Raw genomic sequence first — 27910 nt, forward strand, 5'->3', positions numbered from 1 at the left:
ACATGCATGCAATGTAACGGAGAACATCTCTACTGGAGGGGGGTGGGACTGCTCATGGGCTATACCAATCATTTTATACAGTAGAGTGCGATTTTTTTTATATATATATATATATATATATATATATATATATATATATATATATATTTTTATTTTTTTTTTATTTTTGTTTAAAGGTAATATCAATACTTAGGATAGAATAGAACACTTCTGTATTCCCAATGAAATAATCGTTCTGAAAAATCTTTTCTTAGAACTCTACATTGTGCCAGTACTCTGTTATTCCTCCTCGAAATATATGAATAAACGGACAACTAGGTGTTGATAAATGGGGGCGTGACCCTACACAATCGGAAACTGTCCAATCAATGCTGACAGAGTGAGACTGTGTAGGGACACGCCTATTTGACAAGTGGACCGGTAACACCCAGTTGTCAATTTATTCATACAATTCTAGGAGGAAAAAAAAAACAGAGGAACGGCACAACGCAGGGTTCTAAGAGAATAAGTTCCAGAATTGTTATTTCATGGGGAATACAAGTATTTACTAAAATAGGTTTGTCAGGAGCGCTGACAGGTCCTTTTTAAAGTAAGCTGGCACTGAACCAACATAAATGTCATTGGGTCCAATTTGCTGGATGGTATTTCATTTTGCCTCATATGTACTTTACATATCAGCCTTGATTTCTTTTTCTCTAGCTTAATGTATGCACAAGATCAGACGCATGCCCTTTATGGTGAGAATTGTCATCGTATCGGCTATTGTTAAAGGAAGACAATGTTCCCCATAACTCGATCATCTTTGATGGGCAGAGTTTTAAGCAGGTTAAAATTAATATAGCATCAAGAACCTATCACCTACCCATGGGGACGGCAGCTCTTTTGTATGATGAGCCATTGTCCAATCTATCAATTCACAAGGAACTAAGAATATTATTCCGGCATGTGGCAGCCACTGAATATTCAGTCTGTTCACTATGAACAAGTGACCTGATCCACGGTAAACGGATAGGTTTGAGTCTACATTGCTTTAGAGCCTTAACTACTGTGGGTGGGTGGTAGCTCATTTGGCATACTCCTGCCCACTTGCCTGTTAACTCACGAGAAAGATTGTGCATATTTTACATATATATTATTCTTATTACACAAGTTGTTTTTTTGTTGTTTTTATCCTTTAAAACGGTCCAAAAAGGGTTTAACTGGATTGTTTTACCTTTTTAGCTTTGTCAACAGCAGATTTCTTCATGCCATCCTGGTTAAGTTCTAATGGATTATTCTTACAACAGAGAAAAATGAACACACTCAGGGTTAATAAACCAAGCTATGAGGAAGCTCTAGCAGGTTAACCACAGGATGACATGGGCACAGTACAAAAAACAAATGCAATTAAAGAAGGTACATATTGACATAGCCCAGACAATAGGAGAGCACGTTTCCAAAGGCAGCAACAGCAAACTAAAGACAGGATTGCCTCTCTGCTCAGGTCACTGTGAGGTGCAACAGAGAAACAACTACCAAACCTTACACAAAATTTCCACTGTACAAGACCACACAAGAGTTGTTAAAACAAAAACAGCAACTCAGTCGGAACTATTTGGTCATATGTTTAGAGGAAGCCCCACTTACTAAAAGAAAAAAGAAAACTAAACTAAAGTATTACAACATACATAGCAAATCCCTAATATAAAACGTAGCCTTTATCCTTTTACCTTTCCAACACCACCACTTGGACTGCAGGGAACTTCAGTTGTCATGCATAACCTGCCAGCAGAGTACAGACTGCCATTTACCATTCTCATCCTCTGAGCCGTATATTAAAGGGAACCTGTCACCAGCATTTCCCCTATTAAACCAGCAGTACCTGGTGGTAGTGGGTTAAAAATCACTTTTAATGTAACCTATCATTATCTTCTAAGTCGGCTCTGTACCTTAGTATTCCGCTTTTTAGTGTTCCTGTGCCGTATGCTAATGAGCATAAAAATCAGATCTTCATTCCTCAAGCCTTTCCGAGTTAACCCTGCCTCCTTACTTTTGATTGACCGCTCCTCACCTCCTCCCAGCACATACGAAATCCCGTGCTTGCACATCGATGTCTTGTTCTGATGCGTGCGCCCAACGGGACACCATAGCGGTGCATGCGCAGGAACTAGATTTCAGCGGCCAGCGAGGGAGGAGTAGAGTTCAATAGGTGAATTGCTGGTGACAGGTTAACTTTAAATCAACTGTCAAGTCTGAGGCCCCGTGTAGGGAAGAAGAATTGTAAGGACATTCTTCCATGGCTCCTTCACCGGAGCCATGGAAGACTGAACAGATAGTCTCCAGCCGCTGCAGATCCGGATAAACGTCCTGGCATGGCTGGGAGACTATGTCTGTTGACTCTTTCCGCTACTCTGATGAAGGACCTGCGGGAGGAAGTCCCATCACAGCACGATCTTGCGAGATCACGCGGTGCTGTGACACAAGCTGGGCATGAATAAAGAGAAGTGTATGCGCTGATTGGTCAGCATCATACACTTTTCTTTTACGACGCCCACTTAGTGAAAAGTAAAAAAACGCCCAGTTGGGCATTTAGAACAAATTCGCATAAAACTAAAAATCATCATAACTTGGTCAAAAATAAATGTTTTTCAAAAGAAACAAAAAACGTATCTACATTAAAGCGCCTATTCGATTAGGTAGAATATAGGGCAGTTATAAACTGGTGACAGAAACTCTTTAATAACAGTCATACATCTAGGCCTCGTGTAAACCTTTCTTCATTCTCCTAGAATAGATCCCAAACTGGAGAGTCCTAAATCCAACTTCAGGACAAATACATATATTTGGATCATCGACGAGTCTTCACCTCATTAAAATGATTGCATTGACGACATGCTGAAAAACATGCACTGTAGGCACACATGCATGTCTATTGCAACACTCGGCAGCCACCACCAGGAAACTCACAAATAATGTTCTATACAGAGAGGAGGTGTTTTCACAAAAGATCAGTCCAGAAGCTTTCCTTTCTGTTAAGTTGCCACACCCCAAGTTCCCCTCGTAGATACTCTTGGAAAATGAGAATGAGGCAAGGAAGCAAAGAATGACCAAAGCGAAGCAGAACATAATAATGATACAATAAGCACACGAGCAAACAAAACAATGCAAGTAACACAGATAAACAATGAAGGAAGCTGAACTGGAACAAATAGAGTTTTGAAAGGTAAAACGTGATTGAAAGTTGTTGGTGAAGAATACAGATAAGTGAAGCGTTAATGAAAATCTAACATGATCGGAGTTCCTCATACTTCATGCCTTGCATGGGAGAAGGCGGTGTTCACATCTGCGCTAGCCATTCTGTTCTGTTCCATCAGAGGATCAGAAGGGGGAATAACCACAAGCGCCGGTTCCGTTGCACCATGACCACCGGCGGCCGACCAACTCATTAAATTTAAATAGGTTCGGTCTGCGTTTCCATTGGGGTATCCTAACAGCGCCTCCAACGCAGAGGTTAAGTAGGCCTTATCTGGAAACAATTACGCCAGACAATGGAACAGACTCAAGTATAAAGCATATTCCTGACAGCGGAGTTTGTCACCAAGTTTTTATAATGGTTTGCATCATCCGCTCATCGTTAACATCTGATCCATAAAAATGGAATTGCATCTTGACTTGTTATTCCAGAGGACTTTCTCCAAATTATTTTCGGCATTTGCAGCTGTGCCGACCAGTCAGTTTCCTGCCACTTCCATATGACCTGGGCAGCATACACTTTAACAGGCTACCTATTGTGACCCTGGCAAATGTATTTTTAAGGCCTCATGCACATGGCCGTATCACAGCTCCAGAGTTGCATGGAGGTGTTCTACAGCCCCATTTTACCGCCGTATGGCTAAATTTCATACAGAGATTCCATTCTGCCAGACGCCATATAAATCCGACATTGCACCAAGTTGCATTGGATGCTGTATTATGGAGAAATTCTTCTGACTCTAGAGGAGAATAACCTAATAATACGGCGCTGCACGGATGCACCATACATCGGCGCATGGAGTGCCTACAGCTTTGCGGAACGGAGCCGAAAGGAAATCTGTGCCGCAGAGCAGCTTCCTGAACACAGCTCTGCAATGTGCCTGAGGTCTTATTCTACACTTGTATTTGATTCTCAACATACTAATCCTTTTACATATTTTACTTCTTTCAGTCAACCAGAATCCCTGTTACAGTAGTGTGTGGTCTCTTACTATAGTGCCTATGGCTATGTGGTAAATAACGGCTATTGTCCTTGCACCAGGATCATGAATAGCTCATATTTGGTCAGTATACTACACAACACTATAATAGGATTATAATCCGGCTCCAAACTTGTACACTGGCTATAAAAACGAACAATATTATAGTGTCTAAACTCAATCATGTCAAGCATTTTCTATGGACATATCCATGCAATGTGTATATATAGTGTCCTAATATTAACAACTGGAGTAGCGGTCAAATAATTTTTCAGCCGAAACCTTGTGATGTATTCTTGGCTGAAGCAAAGAAAGGAATATTTAAAAAAAATAGTGAAAAATACTATCAATCCCAAGAGACTGATGATACTTACAGGCAAATTTCTTGCAGAATCCAGGTACAGAATAAGCAGAGCTGCAGAAAGACCATCATTTGCCTGATCCTTGTCAGCTTTAATGCTGGTCAGTACCTAAATAATAAAAAAAACTTGGATCAGAAAACACACACTTTATCTACATCAGAGAAAGCAATATATGTGTCAAGAGCATCAAAGTTGTGGCCACTATTCTTATAGTAAGGCAGGTAAAAAATAAAAAAAATAATGTTTTCAAGATCTTCGTAATCCATATTAATACATACTTCCTGTAAGGTATACATACCTTGTCCAGGTTCTCAGTGGTGGACTTTGGAGAGAGCCATTCAAGCTTTAAATGGAGTTTTCCCGAAGTTGCTTCATCAAGTGACAACCACTATAAAAAAGGAGATAAACCAATAAATTCATACTTCGTCTTCAATAATAATAACAACAAAAAGGATAAAAAATGTTAAGGGACTCAAACGGCCAAAGGACAGTTGACAGTTGACCACGTTTGTTTTTACATAAATCTATCATTAGGTCAATTGCATGTTGAAAAATTCATCCAAACAGTTACATGATGATCAATGTTCATACACGGCACAATGCAGTCTCTTAGAAAAAAAAAAAGGCTCTAGAAAGCTATTGGGCATATAAGTATTCAGTAAAACAAAGAGCTTAATGCAGAAAAATGCGCGCTAGTCAGAGGGTCATATGGATGGGGAAATAAAGCCTTTTAAATCAAGATTCAGTCAGGGCTTTGCTATGTGAACGGATGGTTAATGAGACATCTGTCCGTCCCGAGACCTCTGTGTGCTGCTGGTGCTGGTAGTATTTTGAGTGATCTTTTCTTTTAAATGATCCAAAATCAGGATCTAGAAGGATCACATTAATTCTGAGCAATAGACGTGAGTGGCTTATGAATACACAGGCATACCTTATGATTAGCGTCTCTTTCTACTACTAAAAAAGGCCCAAAATAGGAGTGAACCTGTGATCCCTAATAGGTGTACAATAAAGGCAATGTGAAGGGCATGAAGCACACCTTTACTTGTAAACCGCCATCTGGTTAGGACAATATTAAAAGGTAACTACATCGCATCTGATACTTTTCACCACATGGTTGACTTACCTCATCTACAACTCTTTCTTTTTCCACTTCAGCCAGATCAATCAAAAGGCTAAATGAAAACAAAGGTTAAAAGTGTATTCGCCAAACTGAACGCTTTGACGAGAGAGAAAATTCAACATGACTTCTTTTTCCAAGTCTAGTCATCTTCGAATGAGGGGTTATATATATTTAAGTGTGGATGTCTACTGCCCATATTTGCTGCAATATGAAGCGCAGAGGCACGATTCATGTTCTCGGTGATACTAGGTCTGCTCAATAAATGGCTGGCTCCAAAAGAAATGTGAAAACAACATCTGCTCTTCCAACCTGTGGCTTTGAGTCCATCGCTTCATCCACTCAGTGACAGGCCATAATCGCAGGGAAAGACTCACTGGAAATCAGGACATTGAAGTCCCCTGTGCTACGATGAAGCTGATCACCTTTTTATCTTCGGTGACAAAGCAGACAATAACCAATGCTTGGAAACAACCGGCCATTGACTTCTCTGAAGTCAAGTGGAAGATAAACTATTACATGGTTGTTGAAAAACTTACCGCCCTGTCACGGGGGAACCCTTGAGAAATTCCAAAAGATGTGGAATTTGGGAAATTCCTAGGTCCTCCCTCCCTGGCAAACCAGATTCCACTTTTTAAACTTTTAACCTCTTTGCAGGGCCTCTCACCCACTCAAAGTAAACGTTTACAACCTAGTAGATTGAACTGTAATATTTGTGGATACAGATCAATGCTTCCATATGGACGCGGGAGTCTCGGATACTATGGTAATATGTTTCTCAATCTTTAGTGATTCACACTAGGATCATAGAATTTATTCTATTAACTGGGAAAGTACACATGCAGCAATGCACATTAACAATGTTTGCAGTAGTATTTTCCCATAAAAAAGAATTCCCATAATACCCAATACCGGCACATGTCTGATCCTAGGCATGGTTATTTCAGAACAAGCATCGACAGCAAAGGCAAATCTTGTGGTCTAAGGCCACGTTTTTCCACTTCTATAACTTCCTCTTCTACTGTATAGCAAAGGTGAAGTCATAGCAGAAGTAGACACAAAGGAGACACTTACTTGCCCAAGAAATCATCTTTATCTGTATCTTCATCAAAGAGTTCTATCTCCAGCTCCTGGCCTGGGTGCTCATAAATTAAAGCCTGTAAATAAGGAATTGTGGATAAATGATAAAAGCACGCACAAGTCACTAACTGAGCTTTTACACCGGCCAATTATCGGGCAAACGAGTGTTCACAGAACGCTCGTACCGGATAACTGACCTGTGTAGACAGGGCAACGATCAGCCGATGGACAAGCAAATGCTTGTACATCGGCCGATTGTATAGTTTTTAATGCCTTAAATATTATCATTGTCGGCAGCACAACATGATAGAAACGTAGGGGGACGAGCGATCGGAGTAACGAGTGCTTATCCCCATACTAGCTCCATGTGAAAGGAGCAAACGAGCGCCGATCAACGAGCCATCGCTAGTTACACGGCCCACGTTGGGCCGTGTAAAATTATCCCAACACTGTAAAACTTTCTTGCCACCGTTTAACACTTTGTCTAACTGTAGCTTTTAGCATGTAGACAACCTCAGCACTCTGGCTGCAAGTAATACGTAGAGATTTTATTGCAAAATGGTGGATTTATTCACACATTCATTTCATGTAATGAATGGAGAGCGACAACGTAGCAGGACGTTTCGGCCAAACCTTGGCCTTCGTGACGGTCGCTGTATCGGATGTAATAAAGGGTCTGTTCGCTGTAATAGTGTCTGCTATCCGCTACCTTGAGTTCCACAACAAAATCTCTATGTGTTATTTACATCCAGAGTGCGGAGGTTGTCTACATGCGGATTTAGGGGTTACCCAACCCGAACTAAGCGCATAACAGCCTGCATGCACCACGGAGCTAGCAACACAAAAGTCGAAGGGTTTCCTTTCATTTCAATGCACAGCTTGAGAGAAAATAGTGATATTGATAGGGTAAGATATTAGGTTGTAACAATGCAACCTGAGTCACAATTTACATCAAATAACACTCTTTAATCCTAATTCCTTGTACACGGCCATCTTAAGAAGCCAAGCCATAGGATGAAACCGTCAAATCCCTTCACACGGTTTGTAAGAATTTATACAGTGTTAGTCTCCTCCATATTCCCGGTAGGGAGAAGCAGTCACCACCTGCAGGTACTTACCTCATAAACTTCATTCCACTTGGGGTTCAGATTCTCTTTGATGACTTTACTCTGAAACACCTGATTGCCAACCCGCATAACACCATATGGGTCAGACTTCCCTTTCACAAGCCCTTTCATGTACGTGTCCTTCCACATCAAATCCTGAGCTTCTATAAAATGTATCCTTAAAACTCCCTGTTAAAAAAATATTAAACATAAATAAGATCAAAGGGGCATACATGTAGTCCACACTAGTAGTCCATCAGCAGGAGGACGCGTCCTCTGTCCCAGTTATACCCTGAAACTGGATCTGCCAGCATCCCTAAAGCCGATCATGGATATACCCTACTACTGCCCCTTGCGAAGCATATGAGGGACATTAGTAGGGCATTTCTAGTGAGGGGCAGGTTCCAGACGGGATCGCCCCTTTCAGGGCGGGTGAACTGTAATGGGTTTTTACACTTATGTTACATAGTGGCAATTGCTTTGAAATGGTTTCTGGTAATTATTCAAAGTTAAGTTTTAAATCGTTTCCACCTTGGCTGTTGAATAATGATAGCGATAAAGATAAATTTAAAGGTGTTGTCTGGGATTTAAAAAACAAAACAATATTCAACTGTTCAATACCCCACTGATGCTCCGGATGTCCCCGCCAGTCTTTGTCGACTTGCCTGCAACATGACGTGCCATTCATGCACGTGACCACTGCAGCCAATCACTGGCCTCAGCAGTGATGCTAGCATGTATGGCACAAGACTTCTGAGGCCAGTGATTGGCTGCAGCGGTCACGTGCATTAGCAGCACGTGACCGCTGCATCCAATCCCGCATTACACAGGTAGCCCACGGATTACAATGGGCATTGTGTGCTACCCAACTTTCCTGGTGGAGGCGCTGCAGTGAAATGTAATACTTGCTGCCGGGCTACCCCATAGATTACATCTAATCATTAGGGTTCAAGGAGCTTATTTTTAGGGGACCGTCTAACAAAATGGGATAGTTTCAAGTGAAATGCTTTAATAGCATAAAAATTGCAATCTAACGCAGTGTTATCCAGCAAGATTATTATTGTACGATTGGCCACATCATGTAACCACTTCAAACAACGCATACATTTTTTTTCCTCTTTTCTACTCACCTTGGGAATAGGGAAGCGCAGCTGTGCAATCTGAAGGTCACTCACAAGCGGAACAGTGATGCGATTTGGCAGAACCAAGTAGTTGGATATAATATCCAAAATTATAGTATCAGAGACCCCACTGTTAGAAATAATATCAATAAAGGGTTTAGCAGTTGAGATTTTCAGTGTGTTTAAGAGATTCATACATTAGTGGGCACCATGCTTTATGCAGAGATCAGTTAATTTTAAGAAGGAAAATCAGTAGCCTGCACACTGGACATATACAAGAATGTTTCTACTCATTGACAGGAAACCAATAGAATGTATTGATAATGAAAATGATGAGGAATTAAAACACTAAGTATATTTAAAAAAAAAAATTGCATAACTTAATTATGGCGTGATTCATTTATTTTTTTTACATACACAAGAACGGAGCCTACGAATCCACTGGCAACGTAGGGCCAATATTTGGCCTTTAGCTTATGAATGCACTTCGTACTATCTCCGAGACACAAATATATCCCTAGGAATTTGTATTTTGCTCTTATGAATATTGGCTTATTAAAAATATATTGCTATATCCACAGCATTCAATATACACGATAGTCGGGACTCCAAAATATTTTAGGCTTTATCAAAAAACCTATAAAAGCACCGCAAATTACAATGGTCTCATCGTAAAGAAATGTGGAATATAAAAAACTATGAACATTTTTATTCGGATCAACTTATTTTTTTGCAATGGTGGCAACATAGTACTATCATTTCCACTAGGTGGCAGTACAAAATAGTGAATGAGAGTTTTCGTGCTCTTGTACTTTCTTTGATGAGATTACGGAGCTACTGTGTGTACCGAAAGAAGCAATTCAATTACAAAGTTTAAATATCACTATGGTTGTACAATATGCAATGGTTAATAATAAAGAGCCCCTTGAATTTGTACTTACTTCAGACCAGGAATATCCAACATATTTGTAAGTCCTGTCCAGTTGATATCTAGGAGCTAAAATGGAAAATAAATATGTATTAATCTAATGACAAAGTGTCTTATTGCTACAGCTGGGCTATTGTTCAATTAATGTATTTAACCTCGATAACAATTAACAAGTGATCTTTGACCACACCCCTTTTTTGCATGCCACGCCATTGAATACGGATCCCCTAAGCCTGCTGTATACTAGTGTATATAATATACACCCTGACAGTATAATGCCCCGATAGCTGCCCCTCACACCATACAAACCGCCCCAATAGTGACTCTTAAAGGGAAGGGGGTCACAAATTATTATTTTTTTTAATATGTTATTGCTTTTAGTAGGTCATTACATTTTTTTTTATTTGTGTTGTACTTTTTTCTCTTTTACTTCTCTATGGGGGCTGCCACTTTTTTTTCCATCTCTGTATGTGTCGATTAACGACACATACAGAGATGGAATACGGCTCATACATCCCCATAGAGAATGCGAACGGGAGCCGTTCCATTCACTATAGCGTACGCCGTCTGTGTGGGAACGGCGCATGCGCCGCTTCCACACAGTCCAAAAGGAAGGTCTTCGGCTGAGCGACATCCGGCACCATTTTCATGTGGACCGGAAGCCGCGGCCGGACAGTAAGATGGCTACTTCCAGTCGCGGCTTCCGTCCATATGTTCAGAAGCAAGGACTAGGAGCGGAGGCGGAGGCAGGAGCAGGTAAGTATTATGTTTGTGTATGTGATGTGTGTGTATGTTAGTGTTATACTGTCTGATTACCACTGTATCCTAGTGCCAGGAGAAAGGAGGGGGGATTGTTTGAGCACACTAGAGCGAGTGTCTTCTCCAATTTTGCAGCATAAAGCAATGAGGTTGCTTTACCACATGCCAATGCTGCAATTTTGGGAATTGCTCCCTCTAGTGACCAGCACATGGAAATGTTATAAATTAGAATCTAATTTATAATATTTCCTGACTTGTGAAAAAATGTAAAAAATGAGAACAATGTGTAATCATTTATATACTAACAGTTTAACTAAAAAAAAAATATATATATTTTTATAGCGACACATTCACTTTAAAAATAATAAAATACATACTCACCTAACCCCGTTCCAACAGATCCTTCTGCTCCTCCGATCCGTGTGGCTCGCTGCAAATTCAGATTCCGCTGGACTTCTGCCATATACCAGCGTTTCAGCCATCCTATTGGTCCAGTGTCCTCAATGCCTACAACATTTACTTCTGGCTTAGCCTCAAAGCCAATGTGCCATGGCGAGCAGACAGGGCCCACCCCAATGGTTTATACACCGATGATGGTGAGCTGGTATATACGGGGATGGGAGGTCCCTGTAGGTTACCCCCATCAACCCTGTATATACAATTGGGGCGGGCACTGAGGCTCGACACCATGGACCAATAAGATGACTGAGATAAGTGTATATGGAAGAAGCCTAGCGGACTCTGAAAATACACGTGCTGAGCCGCTCATGGCTCAGCGCAGACAGGCGCGAGGCAGTGACGTCTTCGCACCCATCTGCGCTGAGCCGTAAGTGGCCAACGTTATACAGTGAATAGTAGAGCAGGGAACTTACGTTCCCCTGCTCTACCATAGGCTTCAACTGTATCCGTGTTTTGAGGAAACAGTAAAAAAAATAGAAAACCGAAATGCACAAGATGACGGCTGTTATCTGCACTGAATTTCGTGTTTTTTTTTCCAAAAATAATTGCCCAGCCCTACTTATTGCAAGACCATCCAAAAAACAGAACTCTAAATGCAGTACATCTCTGAATTAACCTTGGAGATAACGAACACCCTGAAAGGAGTACACCGTCAAGCCACATGTACATACAACAGAGAATGCTGCCATGGATATGAATTGTGGTAAAGAACACCACGTGTAGACTAGTATTAATGAAGCAACTTGACAGCTGTAAAAGCACAAATAAACAGAGAAAAAAAATTCAACAAGTTTTATAAATATTGCAGGTAGCCATGTACAAGACTTAAAGTGTAGCTAAACGTTTGACAAACTTCTCACATGTCAGAAGTTTGGATTGGTGGGGGTGCAAGCACCGAGACCCCCACCAATCTCTAGAACGAAACTTAGTTTCTCTTCGGCTTTTTCCGGAAAGCCGATGTATCGAAGTATGGGCTCATAGACTTTCTATTTAGTCCGTACTCCGATACATTTATTTCCGGAAACAGCTGGACACGCATGACGCTAACCCTGATTGGTCAGCGTCATACACTCCTCTGTACAACGCCCACTTGTTCAAATAGTAAAGACACGCCCAGTTGTCTGTTAAGAAATTCATTAGTATAAATCTAAAATTGTTCGTAACTTGGTCAAAATTGATTGTTTTTCTAAATAAAAACCACCGCTGATATCTACATTACAGCGCCAATCAGATAATGTAGGAGATAGGGCACTTATAATCTGGTGACAGAGCCACTAACTACTCTCCTATTAAATTCTTCTATTCAAAAGAAAATAAATTTCCTTATTTTACCGGGCAATGGTAGAAGCACTAATTATAGACCCCTCCCGTTTAACACTTCTGTATCTGCTGAGAAGAGGAATAAAGCATTCAGTTTACCATCAGAATGACCTAAATGCATTAATCATATGGAGAACGCCAGAAAAATGCTCTACTCTATAGAACGTAGTACACCCCCCCCCCTTACTATGTCACCATAGTTGGCTAATTTATATGTTCTTTGTTACTTTTGTTTTATGTAATCCCCTTGTAATGGGTCAATGTAACACTGCAACTATCTTATTGCTGACTGTACGCATTACTATTTGAACCCAATAAAATAAGTTTAAAAAAAAATAATATTTATTAGCGATCCTTAGGAGATGTAGACAATCAATATTTGATCAGTGGGGGTCCAACCTCTGGGACCCACACCGATCAGCACAATGAGTATTAATTAACCAGGGTTTTGTCGAATAGGTCACAGAACGATGGATATGCAGTGGTAAGATTGACATGCTTTGAGTTGTTTTTATTGGGCGCAACAACATGTAATGTGATTACAAGTAATGAGATGTAATCAATTCAAGATAATTTATATATCCTTTATTCTCCTTGTAATAAAGTCTTTGGTGCGGTGTAGGTGGACAGTTCCCTCTATAAGAGCTGGATTTCATAAGTTATTGCAATGGTTGTACATCCTGTGTGAGATTTACACCGATCAGCCATAACCTTAAAACCACTGATAGGTGAAGTGAATAACATTAATCATCTCATTACAACGGGACCTGTCAGGGGTGGGATATATTAGGCAGCAAGTTACCCCTCTGCTCCATGGCTAAGCAGCAGTTTACTAAATATTCATTAGAAAATCTGAAAGACTCCCTCATGAATAATTACAATGAGAATCTCACTTTTTTTTTTGTTTCCCTTTACGACGAAGGCCGGATATATCCGTCCTATGCAGGAGCTAGTTCCCGCATAAGGACGGACATATCCGTCCTGTGATCGCGTGGGCACTGTCACTGTTCCCACTCGATCAGCGGCAAGAGCACAGCTGTTATACACAGCCTGGCTCCTGCCGCAACTGCCTGAATCGAAGCGCTCTCTGATTACAGCAGTTTAACCCATTAGATGTCGCTGTCAATAGCAACAGCAGCATCTAATATGTTTAACAGTGGGAGGGAGCGCCCTCAGTCACCCCATCGGAGCCCCCGCAAATAAATTGCAGGGCACCGTCAGGTTTCCATGGCAGCTGGGGGCCTAACAAAGGCCCCCAAGTCCGCCTTCAGCAACTGCCTATTGGCCCATGCCAGAAGCGTGGCATAATATATATTGCCTGTCAGTTTTACACTGACAGGCAATAATGCTTTGATATACTAAGTATACCAAAGCATTATATAAGCGATCAGTAGATCGCATGGAAAAGTCCCCTGGTGGGCCTAAAAAAAAAAAGGAAAAGAAAAAAAAAAAAAAAAATCGAATTTAAAAGCAGTTAAATAAAGTTTATGGAGGAAAAAAAAATAGATTACCGTAAAAATGCAATAAAAACAATTCCCCCCCCCCCCCCCAAAAAGTGGTTTTATTTTGTAAAAGTGTCAAAACAAATAACACACAAATATGGTATCGCCGCAATCGTAACAACTCAAATAATAAAATTATCACATTAAATAAACTGGCAGATGCGTTTACGTTTTACATAGCCTTCAAGTATCAAAGGATTTTTAAAAAAAAAGTGTAAACACAGTAAAGTAAAGAGTATTATTATTGCTACTACTACTTTATTCATACTCTGAACATGCAGCACGAGACAAACTATTAATTTCTAACGTTATGATTTTTTTTTCCCCATTCCGCCTAATGACAGGAAATGACAAACCACTAAGTCAACAGGAAACATGTCAATTTTAGATGTGCCTCACATTAATTTAGGCTTTGGCAGCTTTTGGAAATACAAGTTTCAATACACACAGGTCCAACAAAACTTAAAAACACAGATACACAATGATGTACAGTAATTGTAATTTTACAATGTCATAATTTACATCTAATTACCATTTTACGTTAGGCAGCAAATAGTGAAGTAATTATTTCCAGCATGGGTTAACATGTCAAGGCTGTGTTCACATTTGTCTTGTGACTTCAATTCATAACGGAAACCACAACAATCTGCCGCGATCATCGTGCAATGGATCTCATGGACTTGGTTATAACCCAACACTGTGTCTGCCGTTTTGACAGGAAAAATAGCGCTGTCAAATATGACAGTATCCGCAAAGGAGCCTCCAACGCAGATATCAACATAGCCATAAAAGTACGAGATAAAATGTAGAGTTTATAAAAAAAATATTATATGGAAAATGCATGAAAAACACAACTGTTTATGGCTACTAAAAAAAGTGTTATGTGATGCATAGATTCCTCTCATAATGGTGGTTTATTTCTTTGCATAATTTTATATGCAAGGCTGCTTGCTGGCGAGTAGGCACCTTCTCTAGAAACCATCGAATCATAGGAAATATCTGGTCAGAGAGATATGACTACAACTCATGTCACTCACGAGGCCAGCATGCGACATCATCAAAGACACAGCACAATATAAAGCCGTGTGACTTCTTTAGATTAAGATTGGCCTATTGTACTGCAGTCAAGTTATACACTATAAATATATAAAATACGACAAAAATTACCCCGCGCTGCCCGGGTATGACGTGTCGGTTTGTCTAGGTGTTCGTTGGATTTGTTCCAAGGGTGCCCAGGAGGCCAATCCATGCCCTCGGGTGTTCTTGGTTTATGGGGAAATCGCTAAATAGCTCCATATACCCAGGGGCAATTACACACGGTTTATTTCAATTTTAACTTCCTAAATACCAAACAGCTAAACTGGTAGGAAATGGAGTCATAAGACTGTGAAAGAGCCTGTTGATTAACATTGTCAGTTTTATTACCAGTTGGCCATAGACTATGGTTAGATCATAAGTGAAAACGGCATCATGCATGAAAGCCCACTCATTAGCATGCTGAACATGATGCGCTCGATCAGCTTGCTTTCTGGCCTGGGTTCGGGTAGGAGTCTCTGCGCTTCTGAGAGCCACCTGTCTGATCTGTTGCGGAGAAAGCCCGAGTTTGCTGAGGAGTTTCAGCAGCTCAAGCAGCAGCAGCATGACACATTTGATCAGCTTACAGTTGGGCAAGAGGAGTCTCTACTGCTAGTAATGCAGCTTTCCTCCTGGCCATCAGTAATCTGATTGGTTGCTATGGGTAACCGCTCCCCTGTACCTTCCAAACTAGCATTATCTTGTAAAGTGCACTACCTGCTACTGCCAGATAAAAACCATCTTCACCATAAGAGCGAATGTCGGTATTCGCTTTTATAGTACTGGATCGCGATCATGTGATAATGGCTGATAACCGAGAACAGCGAGGTAGTGACCTTTATGAAAACCTTCCTGAACACACGATATACCCATGTGCCAAATTTGGGGTAAAATATTTCAAGTGTTTGGATGCCTATAGAGGACGACAAACAGACATTCTCTATAATGGCTGATAACAGAGAACAATGGCAATGTTGGGAAATTTACGAAAACCTTCCCAGACACCCGATGTACCTATGTGCCAAATTTGGGGTCAAATGGGTTAGGCGTTTGTCTGTCCTCTATAGGCATCCAGACATTTACTTTTATAATATAGAATAGCAGAGTTCCCCGGCTTCACACTGGTCTATTTGTTTGTAGTTTGTGTGTGTGTAGTTAAAAACTTAATTCCCTACTGATATTAAGCCAACATATCCAATAAAGTCGAAGCGCAGGGCTTCTTTTTGGAGGCATGACTGGTATGAAAGGGGTTCAATTTATGAGAATGCTCAAATCAAGTATAGGTTCAGCTCGGTTACATCGAGTAACACTTTGAGTAAAGAAAAATGGCTTGGTTGTTATGAAAACCTGGTCTAAAACAGTGTGTATGTGAGTGAGGCTAAGAATAAAGGACCCGCGAGCTTCTATTGACTAAGACAGGTCATCTGATGTGATCTGGAGGAAGGTCCTTGATGTGGAAGCTGTGGTGCCATATTTGTTTTTGTGAATGGGTCAAGAACGGTAGGTACAAGAGAGAGATGAAACTTGGTCTAAACCTTAGGGCGCGCGTGAATTACTTATGTGCCAAATTTGGTGCAGATTGGTCCAGTCGTTTGGCCGTGCATAAAGAACAGAAATCAGAAATTCATGATAGATCGAGAGATGCTTCAGCTAAAGCTCTGTGAGCCTGATGAAGGGACAATGCTCGTAAAGTCGGCGTGCTGACCTACTGGTTTTCTTTAGTGAATTGCTTCACTTCATAATGAAGCCATAGCAGATTATTTTAAATGGATCCCAACTAATCCGGATTGATCCCATTGACTTATAATGTGATTGTCAAGTTTTCTTCAGAGTTCTGCCAAATTTGACAGAAAAAACAGAGCTACACGACGCTACTCAAAAATACAAGGACCAGACTGACATAAAAAAATAAAAAAGCTAATGTGAACAGAGTCTGATGGCATGAACTAGATCCGCAAGTGGTAACCCTTTAGGTTATGGCGCCCCCTCTGTGCACCTCTGGCCTTGTGTGTGAAACAGAGCAAGAAAAAAAACTAAGCTGCTGCCTATAGCAACCAGATTTCAGCTTTTACTATAGTGCCTTTCTCTGCACTCTATTTCATAGATCAGGTTTATAGTGTAATGGCAACGCTTCGTTTACAGGTCAAACAAAATAAATACAACAGCCATAAAAATGACTAATCTTGAGTACACCGAGTAATATGAAACTCTAAAAATAGACATTTTATTTATTATAGATCTGATTGGCAGCGTCTCAGCGCACGCTCAACAGTATCTGAAGATCATCTCAACTTTTCCTAGCTTAGAGAGAACCGGTAATTGTGACCGACAGACAAGGAGGACATTATTTTCCTTAGTTCTATTAGTGGGTACAATTGTGTGCACCTACACTCACTAGTATATCTCTATTAGCACATCACACTTATGCCCCAATATAAAAAGGGGTTTAGATCACACAAGGTGAATGTGAATACGACCTTTAGGAGGATTTATACCACCAGATTTCCTGTCTGGTAAGGAGCGTCAAAGATCAGTGCTCGTTTAGCTCCACTTACACGGAGCAATGGTCGGACAGAATGAGGACAAACAATCGTCAATATGATTGTTCTTGCCTACGTATTTGCATCTTGACGTCAGCACATCCCTTGTTTGCACGGGGAGATGTGCTGCCGACAAGCAATCATTTCTTGGCAAAATAAAACATGTAATCAGCCGATAAACGAGCGTTTGCTTGTTAGTTGGCTGATCGCTGCACGGTTTACACATTCTCCCGATCAGCTGCGTCAGGGCTCCGTTCCGACGTTTCGTCTGAGCTTTCCGTCGGAACGGAGCCCTGACTGACATAAACTGAAACCATCACCATTGATTTCAGTTTGCGTCAGTCAGGGCTCCGTTCCGACGGAAAGCTCCAACGGAATGTCGGAACGGAGCCCTGATGCAGATGTGACCGAAGCCTAAGGGCCTTTACGCTTCATGCTAAACAAATAATATCTGAAAAGATACTGTTGACTAGTTTGTACAGTGTTCTCCATCAGCTGGTCCCTGCAGACAACTTGGGTTCCAAATAGTCTTAAAGCCGCTGTCTTATCACAGACCATCCCTTTTATCTGAAAGCCGCGGTGGCGAACTGCACATCATCGCGTGTATAGCTCCTGAGACCCTGGCATACAACCAATATTGCAGCAGGTTGATACGTCCACTGCACGGGACCGTAGTATGTAATGGCCAGCCAGCCAGACGAATAACCTAATGACCTACATAAGTCACGAATGTTTCCAGTCCGCCAGAGTGGAAGCCAATCTCGATGATGTTTATATGCCCTAATATTGCATATGGACAGGGGTTATCCTTAAAAGACAACCCCTTTAATAAAAGGCTGAGTGTAAGGCCGGATTCACACGAGCGTGTGCGTTTTGTGCGCGCAAAAGGCACTTGACAGCTGCGTGTGCGAGTCCCGTATGATGCGCGGCTGCGTGCTTTTCACGCAGCCGCCATCATTATGACACTTCGTTTGGATGTTTGTAAACAGAAAAGCACGTGGTGCTTTTCTCTTTTCATTCATCCTTTTCACTGCTGTTGCGCGAATCACGCTCGTCCCACGGAAGTGCTTCCGTGTGGCATGCGTGATTTTCACGCACCCATTGACTTAAACGGGTGCGTGATGCGCGAAGTACGCCCAAAGAACGGACATGTCGTGACTTTTTCGCTGCGGACTCACGCAGCGTAAAAATCACGCACCTGTCTGCACGTCCCCATAGACTAATATAGGTTCGTGCGACGCGCGTGAAAATCACGCGCGTTGCACGGACGTATATCCCGTTCGTCTGAATAAGCCCTAATGAGGAGGATCTAAAGGCACTTTTACACTAGAACATTTGCAGCTCAACTCAAGTAGTGTTTTATCGGTTATGATTTTAATTGATAGCATAGAATAGAATATTAGGGAATTGCATATATAGCAATTTTCTAATATACTCCTACGAAATCAGAGGAAAAAGCCATCACGGTCCTGATAATTCGTCAGCAGAACGCAGGTTACTGTTTAGGGAGGCCTGTATTCTACCTTAAGTTCAAACACTGGTGGTTGTAAAACGGACCCTGAATGCCCTGAAAAACATCAGCCCTCATGATCAGTATTTTTCCTTACATAAAATTAGAATTCAAGGTTTAGTGCTCTTTTAAGACACACTATAGTTCTTGGCTATAATGTCATGTCAAGTCCACAGAGCGGTTATCTGGATGTCCTTTCCTCTGGTAGAGGGCTCAGACTCCTCTCCATACAAAGACATCTCTTTACTGAGAAATTAAGCTTTTAATCTACCGCAAATGACAAACTTTCTCCCCAGCTACACAAGGTTACACAACTAGATGCCAAGTGTATCTTAGCATACACTACAACACTTCCAAACAAGAAGTCACGGGGTCCGCTCAGACGCATTTGATAAGAATGTACATTAATAATTTGGACAACATTGCCTTATAAGGGGAGAGAAGTCCTGCAAACACTCCCGGGACAACAAGGGATCCTCTGCCAATAACGGCGGGCTGGAAAATATGAGGGGGACAAAAATCCTGTCTTATTGATGTAGCCAGTGAATACCACTGTCCTGACAAAGACCTGGTGTACTCGTTCATTTCATGCCCCTTGGATAAAAATCAAATCCTACTAAACTGTATTGATACATTTAAAATGCTTCATATGTTAATATGGCTTGTGCCTTGGCAATATGTATTTGATAAAATGCAGAATTAGTCTTTGGGAGGTGAGAAATTCCGGTTTCCATCTGTGGATTATACTGAAAATCCCTCGTCACGAACATATGCAGAGAGTATTACATTTAACGGGGAATTGTTCCAACTCTGTTAACGCTGCGCTCTGATATTAGATAGGCATTCTGGGTTTTACTGTATTTTCTTTTTAACAACTAAGAGTGGTTCTGAGAGACCAAGAGAGAAGAGGATCGTTCACAATAATGAAAAACATGCAGAAAAGCAATAATCCAAAACCTCTGGGGGAGGGGTGGGAGCACAAATATTTCTAAGCTCAGCCGCTTGTGCTTCACCCCTCTCTTTACATTTTCTTAACAAGCCGCTATTTCTCGTCTGTTATATAAGCTGCCATGGGGTATGTATCAGTCATTCGATAAAGCACAGAGCCTACAAGTCTTTGTATATAATCCCTCCTGGCTTCTCCTTTCCCTCCCTCTGTCAGCACTTCCTGGCAACCAATTACTAAGACAACACCTACCATAAATAGGAATGCATATGCCGTATACATTTACATCAATGGTTTGCAACCTATAACTTTCCAACAGTTGAGTAAGTAAAAGTCCTATCATGCCATGGTAGCTAAAGACGGTCATTGAATGATAGGGGTAGTCTTTTCCCAACAGCAGGGGAGCTACAGGTGTCAGACCTCGGATGTAAATCTATAACGTAAGCCCGTAAACAGTGAAAAATACACGAAAAGCACAAATAATGCATGGGAGCATTGAAAACATATACTAACTATTAACAGATAGGCACTGATGGTTTCCCAGGGAAATACCCAGCAACTAGACCATCTAGTTCAGTGATGACATAAGGGTGGAGGCCATTAATATTTCTCTTTTTACAGAAGTTTGGTGAATTAAAAGGTTGTTTTTTTTGCCAGATCATTGGAAATGCACTTTGAATGTTCACGACCAGGCAAAACAAAACCAGTCGCCGTAACCGATCTCATACCGCTGTTAATTTCATGCACTTACACAATACAAATGTATACAATCACCTTATATTTAAATCCTATGAACTCTAAGAAGTTACTCGAATGATGATCATCATCGCATTGGCTACAAGACAGAGATGCAATGGTGTATAATCTCTTATATTCTCTCACATCAACATTTATGGGGAAAAAAAAAACCAAGCACAATAATAAATTAATCCCACTCACCGGTTTCTTAAGGAAAAATAAGGACAGTGCCCCAATTATTGGTATGTCTCCAAGCAAAGGCTCCAGAATGACCCTTATTGTACCGTGGAGCTGGAAAAGAAGAACATGTATGTGTGTATATTTTACATAGACATAATTCAGGACTTCAAGTTTACATGTCAGAATATTCATAAACATTTTTGAAGGAGTGGCTCCTGCTCTAGTGGACTTGTTCCGACATCTATTACATGGTCACCCATTCATTTAAAAGGGTGCGGTGTTAAACTACATTACTCCTACAGTAGAAGACATTTAGTACTAGTCTAATCCTGCAGTCATACTTTCTTCAATCTGTCCCCTACTTCTTTGTAGTTTGGCAAGAGTATCAATGTAGGATCAGACTACACAGAATTTGTTTGTAGTCTGTTGCCATGGGGACACAAGTCTACATAGGAACTGTAGATGCAAAACAATGGGAAATTCTGAATTGCAAAGTTGCTTCATTTGTTTTAGAAAGAGGTAATCGCAATAAAAAAATAAAATAAAAAATTGGTTGCAGAGGTGAACCTATCCTTTAATAAACAAAATCTATTAGCTGCTCTCTTTCTTAAATCACATCAACAAGCGGTTTTACACTTTATTTCGGCACCCCAAATGAAAGCATGGACTTCATTCCTGTGGTCGCAACCACATGGTGCCTATCTGCCAATCAACACACGAGGCACCTATTTTAGTATGCAGCAGTTTGGATGCCATTCAGCAGTGGCATAGAATCCGCTGATGTGATATAGAAAGCGCATCTATCATAAGATCTTTCGTAAAGGTGACACTATCCCTTTAAGTCCCCAACGGTTCCCTCACCTGGTGTCTTCCTCACTGCAAGTCATAAAATAACAAAAAAAAATTAAAAAAATTACTCAGTCGTCGTGTAATCTGAAGCCCATTCACGCAGTAGTAAACCCTTACGTCTGTTGACTCACAGGGAGAAAGTGGATCTATTTAGGATATTAGGGAATTACTATATATGCAATTGCCCAACATATTCTAGAAAGTTTAAGCTCAAGGAGCACCTATACTAGAAGTCTATAAAAAGGGACCATAAGACGTCATATTTTAGGACGGTTTAAGTCTGTTCTATGGGATACAGTTACTTGAAACGTCACAGGTTACTAGATACGGAGGAGATCTCCTATAACCATTTCACTGCTCTTTGCATGTGTAAAATAAGGGGTCACTTATTTACCTGGATACTTTTCACACCAGCTCTGCAGAAATATCTTTTAATCTCCAAATCAATTTCTGTGTTTCCTACAAAACTAAGAAGGGGAAACAAAGAACAAAGAGGTGATTGAAATCCATGCAATTTGCTTCCACAGTGATGTAATTACAAACATGCGCTATCCATTAGCTGCTAACATGAATAGCGACGTCACATTTCAGCTGCACAGACTGTTTTTTTTATAAAACATTTCAGTAAAGAGATGAAAAGGTAGACATTTATTCAAAGAGACACGAGGTATAATTTTATTTATTTATACAGTCCCGTGGGCGTAACTATAGCAACCATACGATCAGCAATGGGGTCCAGAGGCTGAGGGGGCTGCGATCTAGGACTACTATGTGGGTTCTCCGTTGTGCTGAAGCTCTGCTAATATGGCACTATTATCCATCACATCCGTAGACAGGCTGCAGTTCGATTTATGATCAGAGAAGGGGGCCCATTCCTGACTTTTAAATGAATACAGAAGCAAAAAGCACGGCGCCACATAGTGAAGGTCAATGGGATAACGGGAGAGCCATAAACGTAATCGGTTCTGCTCACCTCGAAAATACGTAATGAAGGCAAAGAGTAATAAGTCCACTTAGTGCTGCTGCCAGGATCCAAAGCCGGTAAACCAGAACGGTTACCGCTAGTCGAAATAAAAAAGGGAAAAGCAAAAGGGAGGATCCTATAGGGCGCTGCTACGTGGTTATTGAAAGATAGTCAAGGATGGTAAATACAAGAGTAAATACGTGAATATTTATTTATTTAGGCTACGCGTTTCGACACTGTACCAGCGTCTTGAGGAAGACGCTGGTACAGTGTCGAAACGCGTAGCTTAAATAAATAAATATTCACGTATTTACTCTTGTATTTACCATCCTTGACTATCTTTCAATAACCACGTAGCAGCGCCCTATAGGATCCTCCCTTTTGCTTTTCCCTTTTTCATTCCTGACTTTGAATTCTAGTTCCACCCTGGTCTAGCGCCCATCAGAGGGCACTCTACAATGTAAAACATTCAAGTAATATGAAACCTATAAAAACCATGCAGCCAACAAATTAACAGGACGGATGCAAATACAACGTAAACAAGATACGAGGTTACATTCTAGAACATCCACCTTTATAGGTTATACCTGGATCATTTTCATATCTGCCCGAAGGACCAAGTATCAAAGTGCTACATTTCTGCCTTAAAGAGAACCCTGCAAAACTATATATGGACTAATAAAAATACATTTAGAAAAAAGGTCCTTTAGTGTACATTAAAATTCAAAAAGAGTTCTTTCGATGCGGAGATATTTCTTAAAGTTGAACGTCTAAACCCTGAGGCTGCACTACTGAGAAATTCTAATGACAATTCCTGCTCTGATCTGTCAAAGGAGCTATCCGCTCTATAAAAAAACAAAAAACTATTTTTTTAATACATACGCACGTGTATTCAAGGTATCCAAAAAAAGGTGCTAATGTGGGTCTTTCAAGCATGAAAAATACCCACACTCGGGAACTAAACTTCCTGCGTTTTTTTGATACCTTCAATACAGGTGTGCTGCAGTTTTCCTTTTCTTGAGGTGTGTTTGGATTTGATAGGCTACGACCATCATACTGGATGCATTGGTAGAATTAACCGCCATTAATATTGGGACTGTGATGTGATGTACACACAGAAAAAAAAAAAAAAGTGTCTTTAATTCACCCATCATAATGAGACATTTCATTTCAGCCCCAAATATGGGCCTTTCCCAAACAATATCCCAATGTGTTAACAGAGGATTTTATAGGGAATGTGATGTCATTTGATAATTATATCCAATTGAGTAAACCATGTTAAAAATAATCAAAATACAACATATATGGGTGATACATGGATCCTTGATGACAAATAGAAATACACCGATGTAAGTTTTACAGATTGATTATATTATAGCCCTCTGAATTATACTACGAACATTGTTATATGTAACAGTCACTTTATTGAATTGGTCACTTTATGACCTATGTAACGGTCACATTGCACTTTACTATATACGCGTCACATTGTGAATCCAAAGAGTCATTGATATATGGCAGGTGTGGGACCGCATTACACAACTGGGAAACAGGGCAACTTGAAGACAAGAAGTATATTAGTACGTGAAGGATATTGGGGGAGAAATAATTAATCTAAGACTACATTCATACGACAGTGAAAAAACAGCCGTACGACGGGTATTTTTGTAATGGCCGTCACACGGCCGTTAACAGAATAGGGTTCTATGGATGCATTTATACTGCCCGTTTTCTTAACAGCCCGTGAAAACTAGCAATCAAAAAATAGGACATGTCCTAGTTTTGACGGCCCCACGGCTCCCGTAGAAGTCAGTGGATCCGTTTTTATCAATCAATCAATCAATCCTTGTAACGGCCGGAAAAAACTGACACTGGCTGAGGATTCTCCGCACTCAGAGCTACTTTGAGCACTGAGCCCGGGGAAGCTCTTGACATTTCTATCCATGTATGGACAGTGATGTCGGGCTTTCTACTGTGGGGTCTCCGGCCAGAGCATCGCAAGATCTCTGGCCGGGGACTCCTGTCTTTTTTACGCTACAAGTGAATGAATGGGGTATAAAATACCCCATTCACTTGCATTAGAGAAGGAAGGTGCACGAATTTGATAAGGATTTAGTTGCAGAATTCATGCCTAAATCCTCAGCAAATCCTGAACGCGTGAAGTTGGCCTTAATGTACACAATCTACTACTAGGTCCCCTTTAAATAGAATTGTGACTATTCAAGATTGAATATAAAACAGACCTTGTCAGATGTCAGGATATCTTACCTTATCTGGAGATCTAGTATAATCTGCCTCTTGTCGACATTTTCAGTGTACACTTTCACACCATTTACCCTTAGTGGCTGTCAGAAAAAGGAAACATGAGAGGTCAAGGTAATCTCGGTATTTTTTCAGACCTCATACAAGGTATTTCAATCATCTTTGGTTTGTATTGGAGGACTTCTAGAGCTGGTCATTTTATTGCGAGAACTTCTGAGAGAAGAACCTTAGTCAGCTTCTTCGCCCATAAATAATGTCTGCAGCTGTAGAGGACATATTGCTTAACACCCGTGACAACAGTAATGGTGTTCTAGACAGTCTTACCAGCCGATTATGATTAAAGGGGTTGTACGTGTTCGAAAATAACTGTCAAAAGAGTCCCACTGATGATAAACTGGGAACAGGATGTCCCGCTGCTGGGACTCCCAGTGATCAGCTGTAAATTGGTCCTAAAGCTGATCTGCATCTCTTTTTTTTTTTTTACAGTGCTAATTTAAAAAAAAGCAACTTTGTTCATAGACTTTAATAAAAATATCCTACAATATGGAGTCCACAGCTTCAATGCAGACCCATGTTTTGTAGTATTTAACGATGGAGACACAGTTCTTCTGCCCCCTCTACTTCTGTCTGTAAGGGAGTAAAGCATGTTTTTTAAATCAGACAACACAGGGTTTGTTTGCAGTCTGTGACCATGGAGACACATTTGTCAACATAAGCTGTATGCATATAGTCTTGATTTAAAAATATTCTACCATTATGTGCAAAGTAGATCCATTTTTTACATTTAGACGCACTGGAACTGTATAACAATTGTTCACAACAAGCAAATAGCCAATAACATTTTAAGAAGTCTAATACATAAAGATCAATGAAAAATTGAAAAAAGGTAAGAGATTTTATATATTTAAGCCCTGCCAAACTGCTGTGTGTAGTGGTATATAAAATATATAAAAATTATAATATTCAGGATCAGTAGTCCGTCAAAAGTAGTAATATCAAACGTATAAAATTGCTCTCAGACGTAGCGGTTATGTATTACATTTGCTGATGTCATTACATTTCTCATTTGGGCACACACACATGCCAATTGCAGTTTTGCAATTATTTTTTTGTCCGCATGGCTTGTACAGGTGAAATATATGGCTTCTACATGTTTCACCTGCACAAGCTGTGTAGCCAATAACTGCATTGCAAAAACACGGTAAAACACACTGTTTTGATGTGTGGTAATTGGTCACGTAACACTACCTGTGCCATGGGGCAGAAGAAATGACACCCTAAACCCTACAACCATTTACCTGACTGCCCATGTCAATCTTGGTAAAACAGAACGTGCTCAGATGGGCATTGGCTCCTCTGACGGCCGGTTCTATGGTCTCTCTGAACAATTTGTCTATGAACTGGCAGATGAAGGGCCACATGTGCTTGACTGTCTGTAAAGAAAACAGAAATCACCTTAATTGGTTTCATTCACATTTGTACATTCACTTTACTGCAGTAAATCTTAATCTATCATAGGGCATAGGGGACACAAGTGGCGCCTGTCAAAGCGGACAAGACTGAAAATGTGTCTAGCTTCTATGTGAAAGACCCTGCTCTTCCTTGGAGCCACTGTTTATAACTATGTCCCCATGGTGTAATCTCAAAGTGTCGGGAAAATCACGTGCGACAAGCTTGTAGGGTTAATTAAGAAACGTGACTTCATGTGAATGAAATAAAGAGCTAAGAATATACGGGGCTATGCTAAAAATAGGCAACAGCGGGGTCAGCACACAAATAACAGACATCATAGCAAGCAATGGAAGAATGGATGGAATTGTATGTATATAGATCCTGCAGACCACCATCGTATCTGAAAAAAGTGCAAGACCAATAGTGTTCCCCACAGTGATCGATGACCAGATAGATGAAGTGGACAAATAGAAGTTTAGCCAGCCAGAGATTGTGGGTACGGAATTTACAGAAGATTTAACGTTATAGCAGCTGCCAAATTAACGCAAATTTGCCATGAAACAGTAGCGCAGCACGCATGCTGGGGGGTGGGGATTATCACCACCTAAAAACAGGAAGAAGAAAAAAAAAAAAAAAAGGGTAAACCGGTGTGATCATTATTTAACCTATTGCTAAAAGTACCAAAAGTATTTAAGACCGTTGTCTCGTAAACCTTGATGGGACATCGGCTGATAATTGTAATATGACATGCGGCTATTCAAATTATTGGCCGATTATGTAATACGTGGACGCTCTGACTTAGCGGCACTTCACTTTGTCAATACAGGGAAATGTCTAGTGCGGACATATATATATATATATATATATATATAAAAAAAAAAAGTTCTCATGAGAATACCCCATAATATACTTCTGTTAAAAAAAAAAAAAAAAAAAAGTGGATTCCCGGGATAAGATCTCTGGAAACACAGCTATATAGATGCTTTTTTAAATTTATTCAAATCCATGTATAAGCAGCTACTATGGATTTGCTGCATTTATTGAATGTATGAATACACAACAGGTTACTGCTCGAGCAACTAGACATGGAAACTGGAGAAACTACTGAACTCGTACCGCTCCTTTAACTTCATTCAGTATGGTCCCCGGTCACGATACCAGAATTTGGACTTCGATACCGATGCTTCAAGTACTATTCCAATTTGATACCAAAACGATACTTTGCCAACAGTAGAAAACCCACAAAAATATAAACTCCTCCCATTTTGTGACGCGAGGCACGTGGTGGTAAGTTTGAACCTCAATGTGCCTCACATTAACAGTAATTAACCCCATCTTGTACCTCAGTGTCATAATTGGCCAGATTGGGCTAGTGTGTGAGGTACATGATGGGGTTAATTACAATGTGAGGCACGTGAAAGTACTAA

The 27910-nt window shown here is 40.6% G+C and overlaps 1 protein-coding gene across 3 annotated transcripts in view; it reads right to left on the reverse strand.

The window, feature by feature from the left end:
* Positions 1-27910, reverse strand: part of ESYT2 (extended synaptotagmin 2) — a 110332-nt gene that overhangs the window by 19927 nt on the left and 62495 nt on the right. For 2 of the 3 annotated variants that reach the window (XM_075827409.1, XM_075827408.1), the window contains exons 3-14: positions 26330-26464; positions 25038-25114; positions 22200-22272; positions 20978-21067; positions 9942-9997; positions 9010-9130; positions 7892-8068; positions 6768-6850; positions 5700-5748; positions 4872-4961; positions 4586-4681; positions 1214-1276 (exon numbers count right to left, since the gene is read on the reverse strand). In XM_075827409.1, coding sequence (XP_075683524.1) covers positions 1214-1276; positions 4586-4681; positions 4872-4961; positions 5700-5748; positions 6768-6850; positions 7892-8068; positions 9010-9130; positions 9942-9997; positions 20978-21067; positions 22200-22272; positions 25038-25114; positions 26330-26464 — 1110 coding nt within the window. The remainder of the gene's footprint in view (positions 1-1213; positions 1277-4585; positions 4682-4871; positions 4962-5699; positions 5749-6767; positions 6851-7891; positions 8069-9009; positions 9131-9941; positions 9998-20977; positions 21068-22199; positions 22273-25037; positions 25115-26329; positions 26465-27910) is intronic. The other variant, XM_075827410.1, reaches the window with a different exon arrangement.

The sequence above is a fragment of the Rhinoderma darwinii genome, chromosome 5 (assembly GCF_050947455.1).
Source record: "Rhinoderma darwinii isolate aRhiDar2 chromosome 5, aRhiDar2.hap1, whole genome shotgun sequence".
In the NCBI taxonomy this organism is placed as follows: domain Eukaryota; kingdom Metazoa; phylum Chordata; class Amphibia; order Anura; family Rhinodermatidae; genus Rhinoderma; species Rhinoderma darwinii.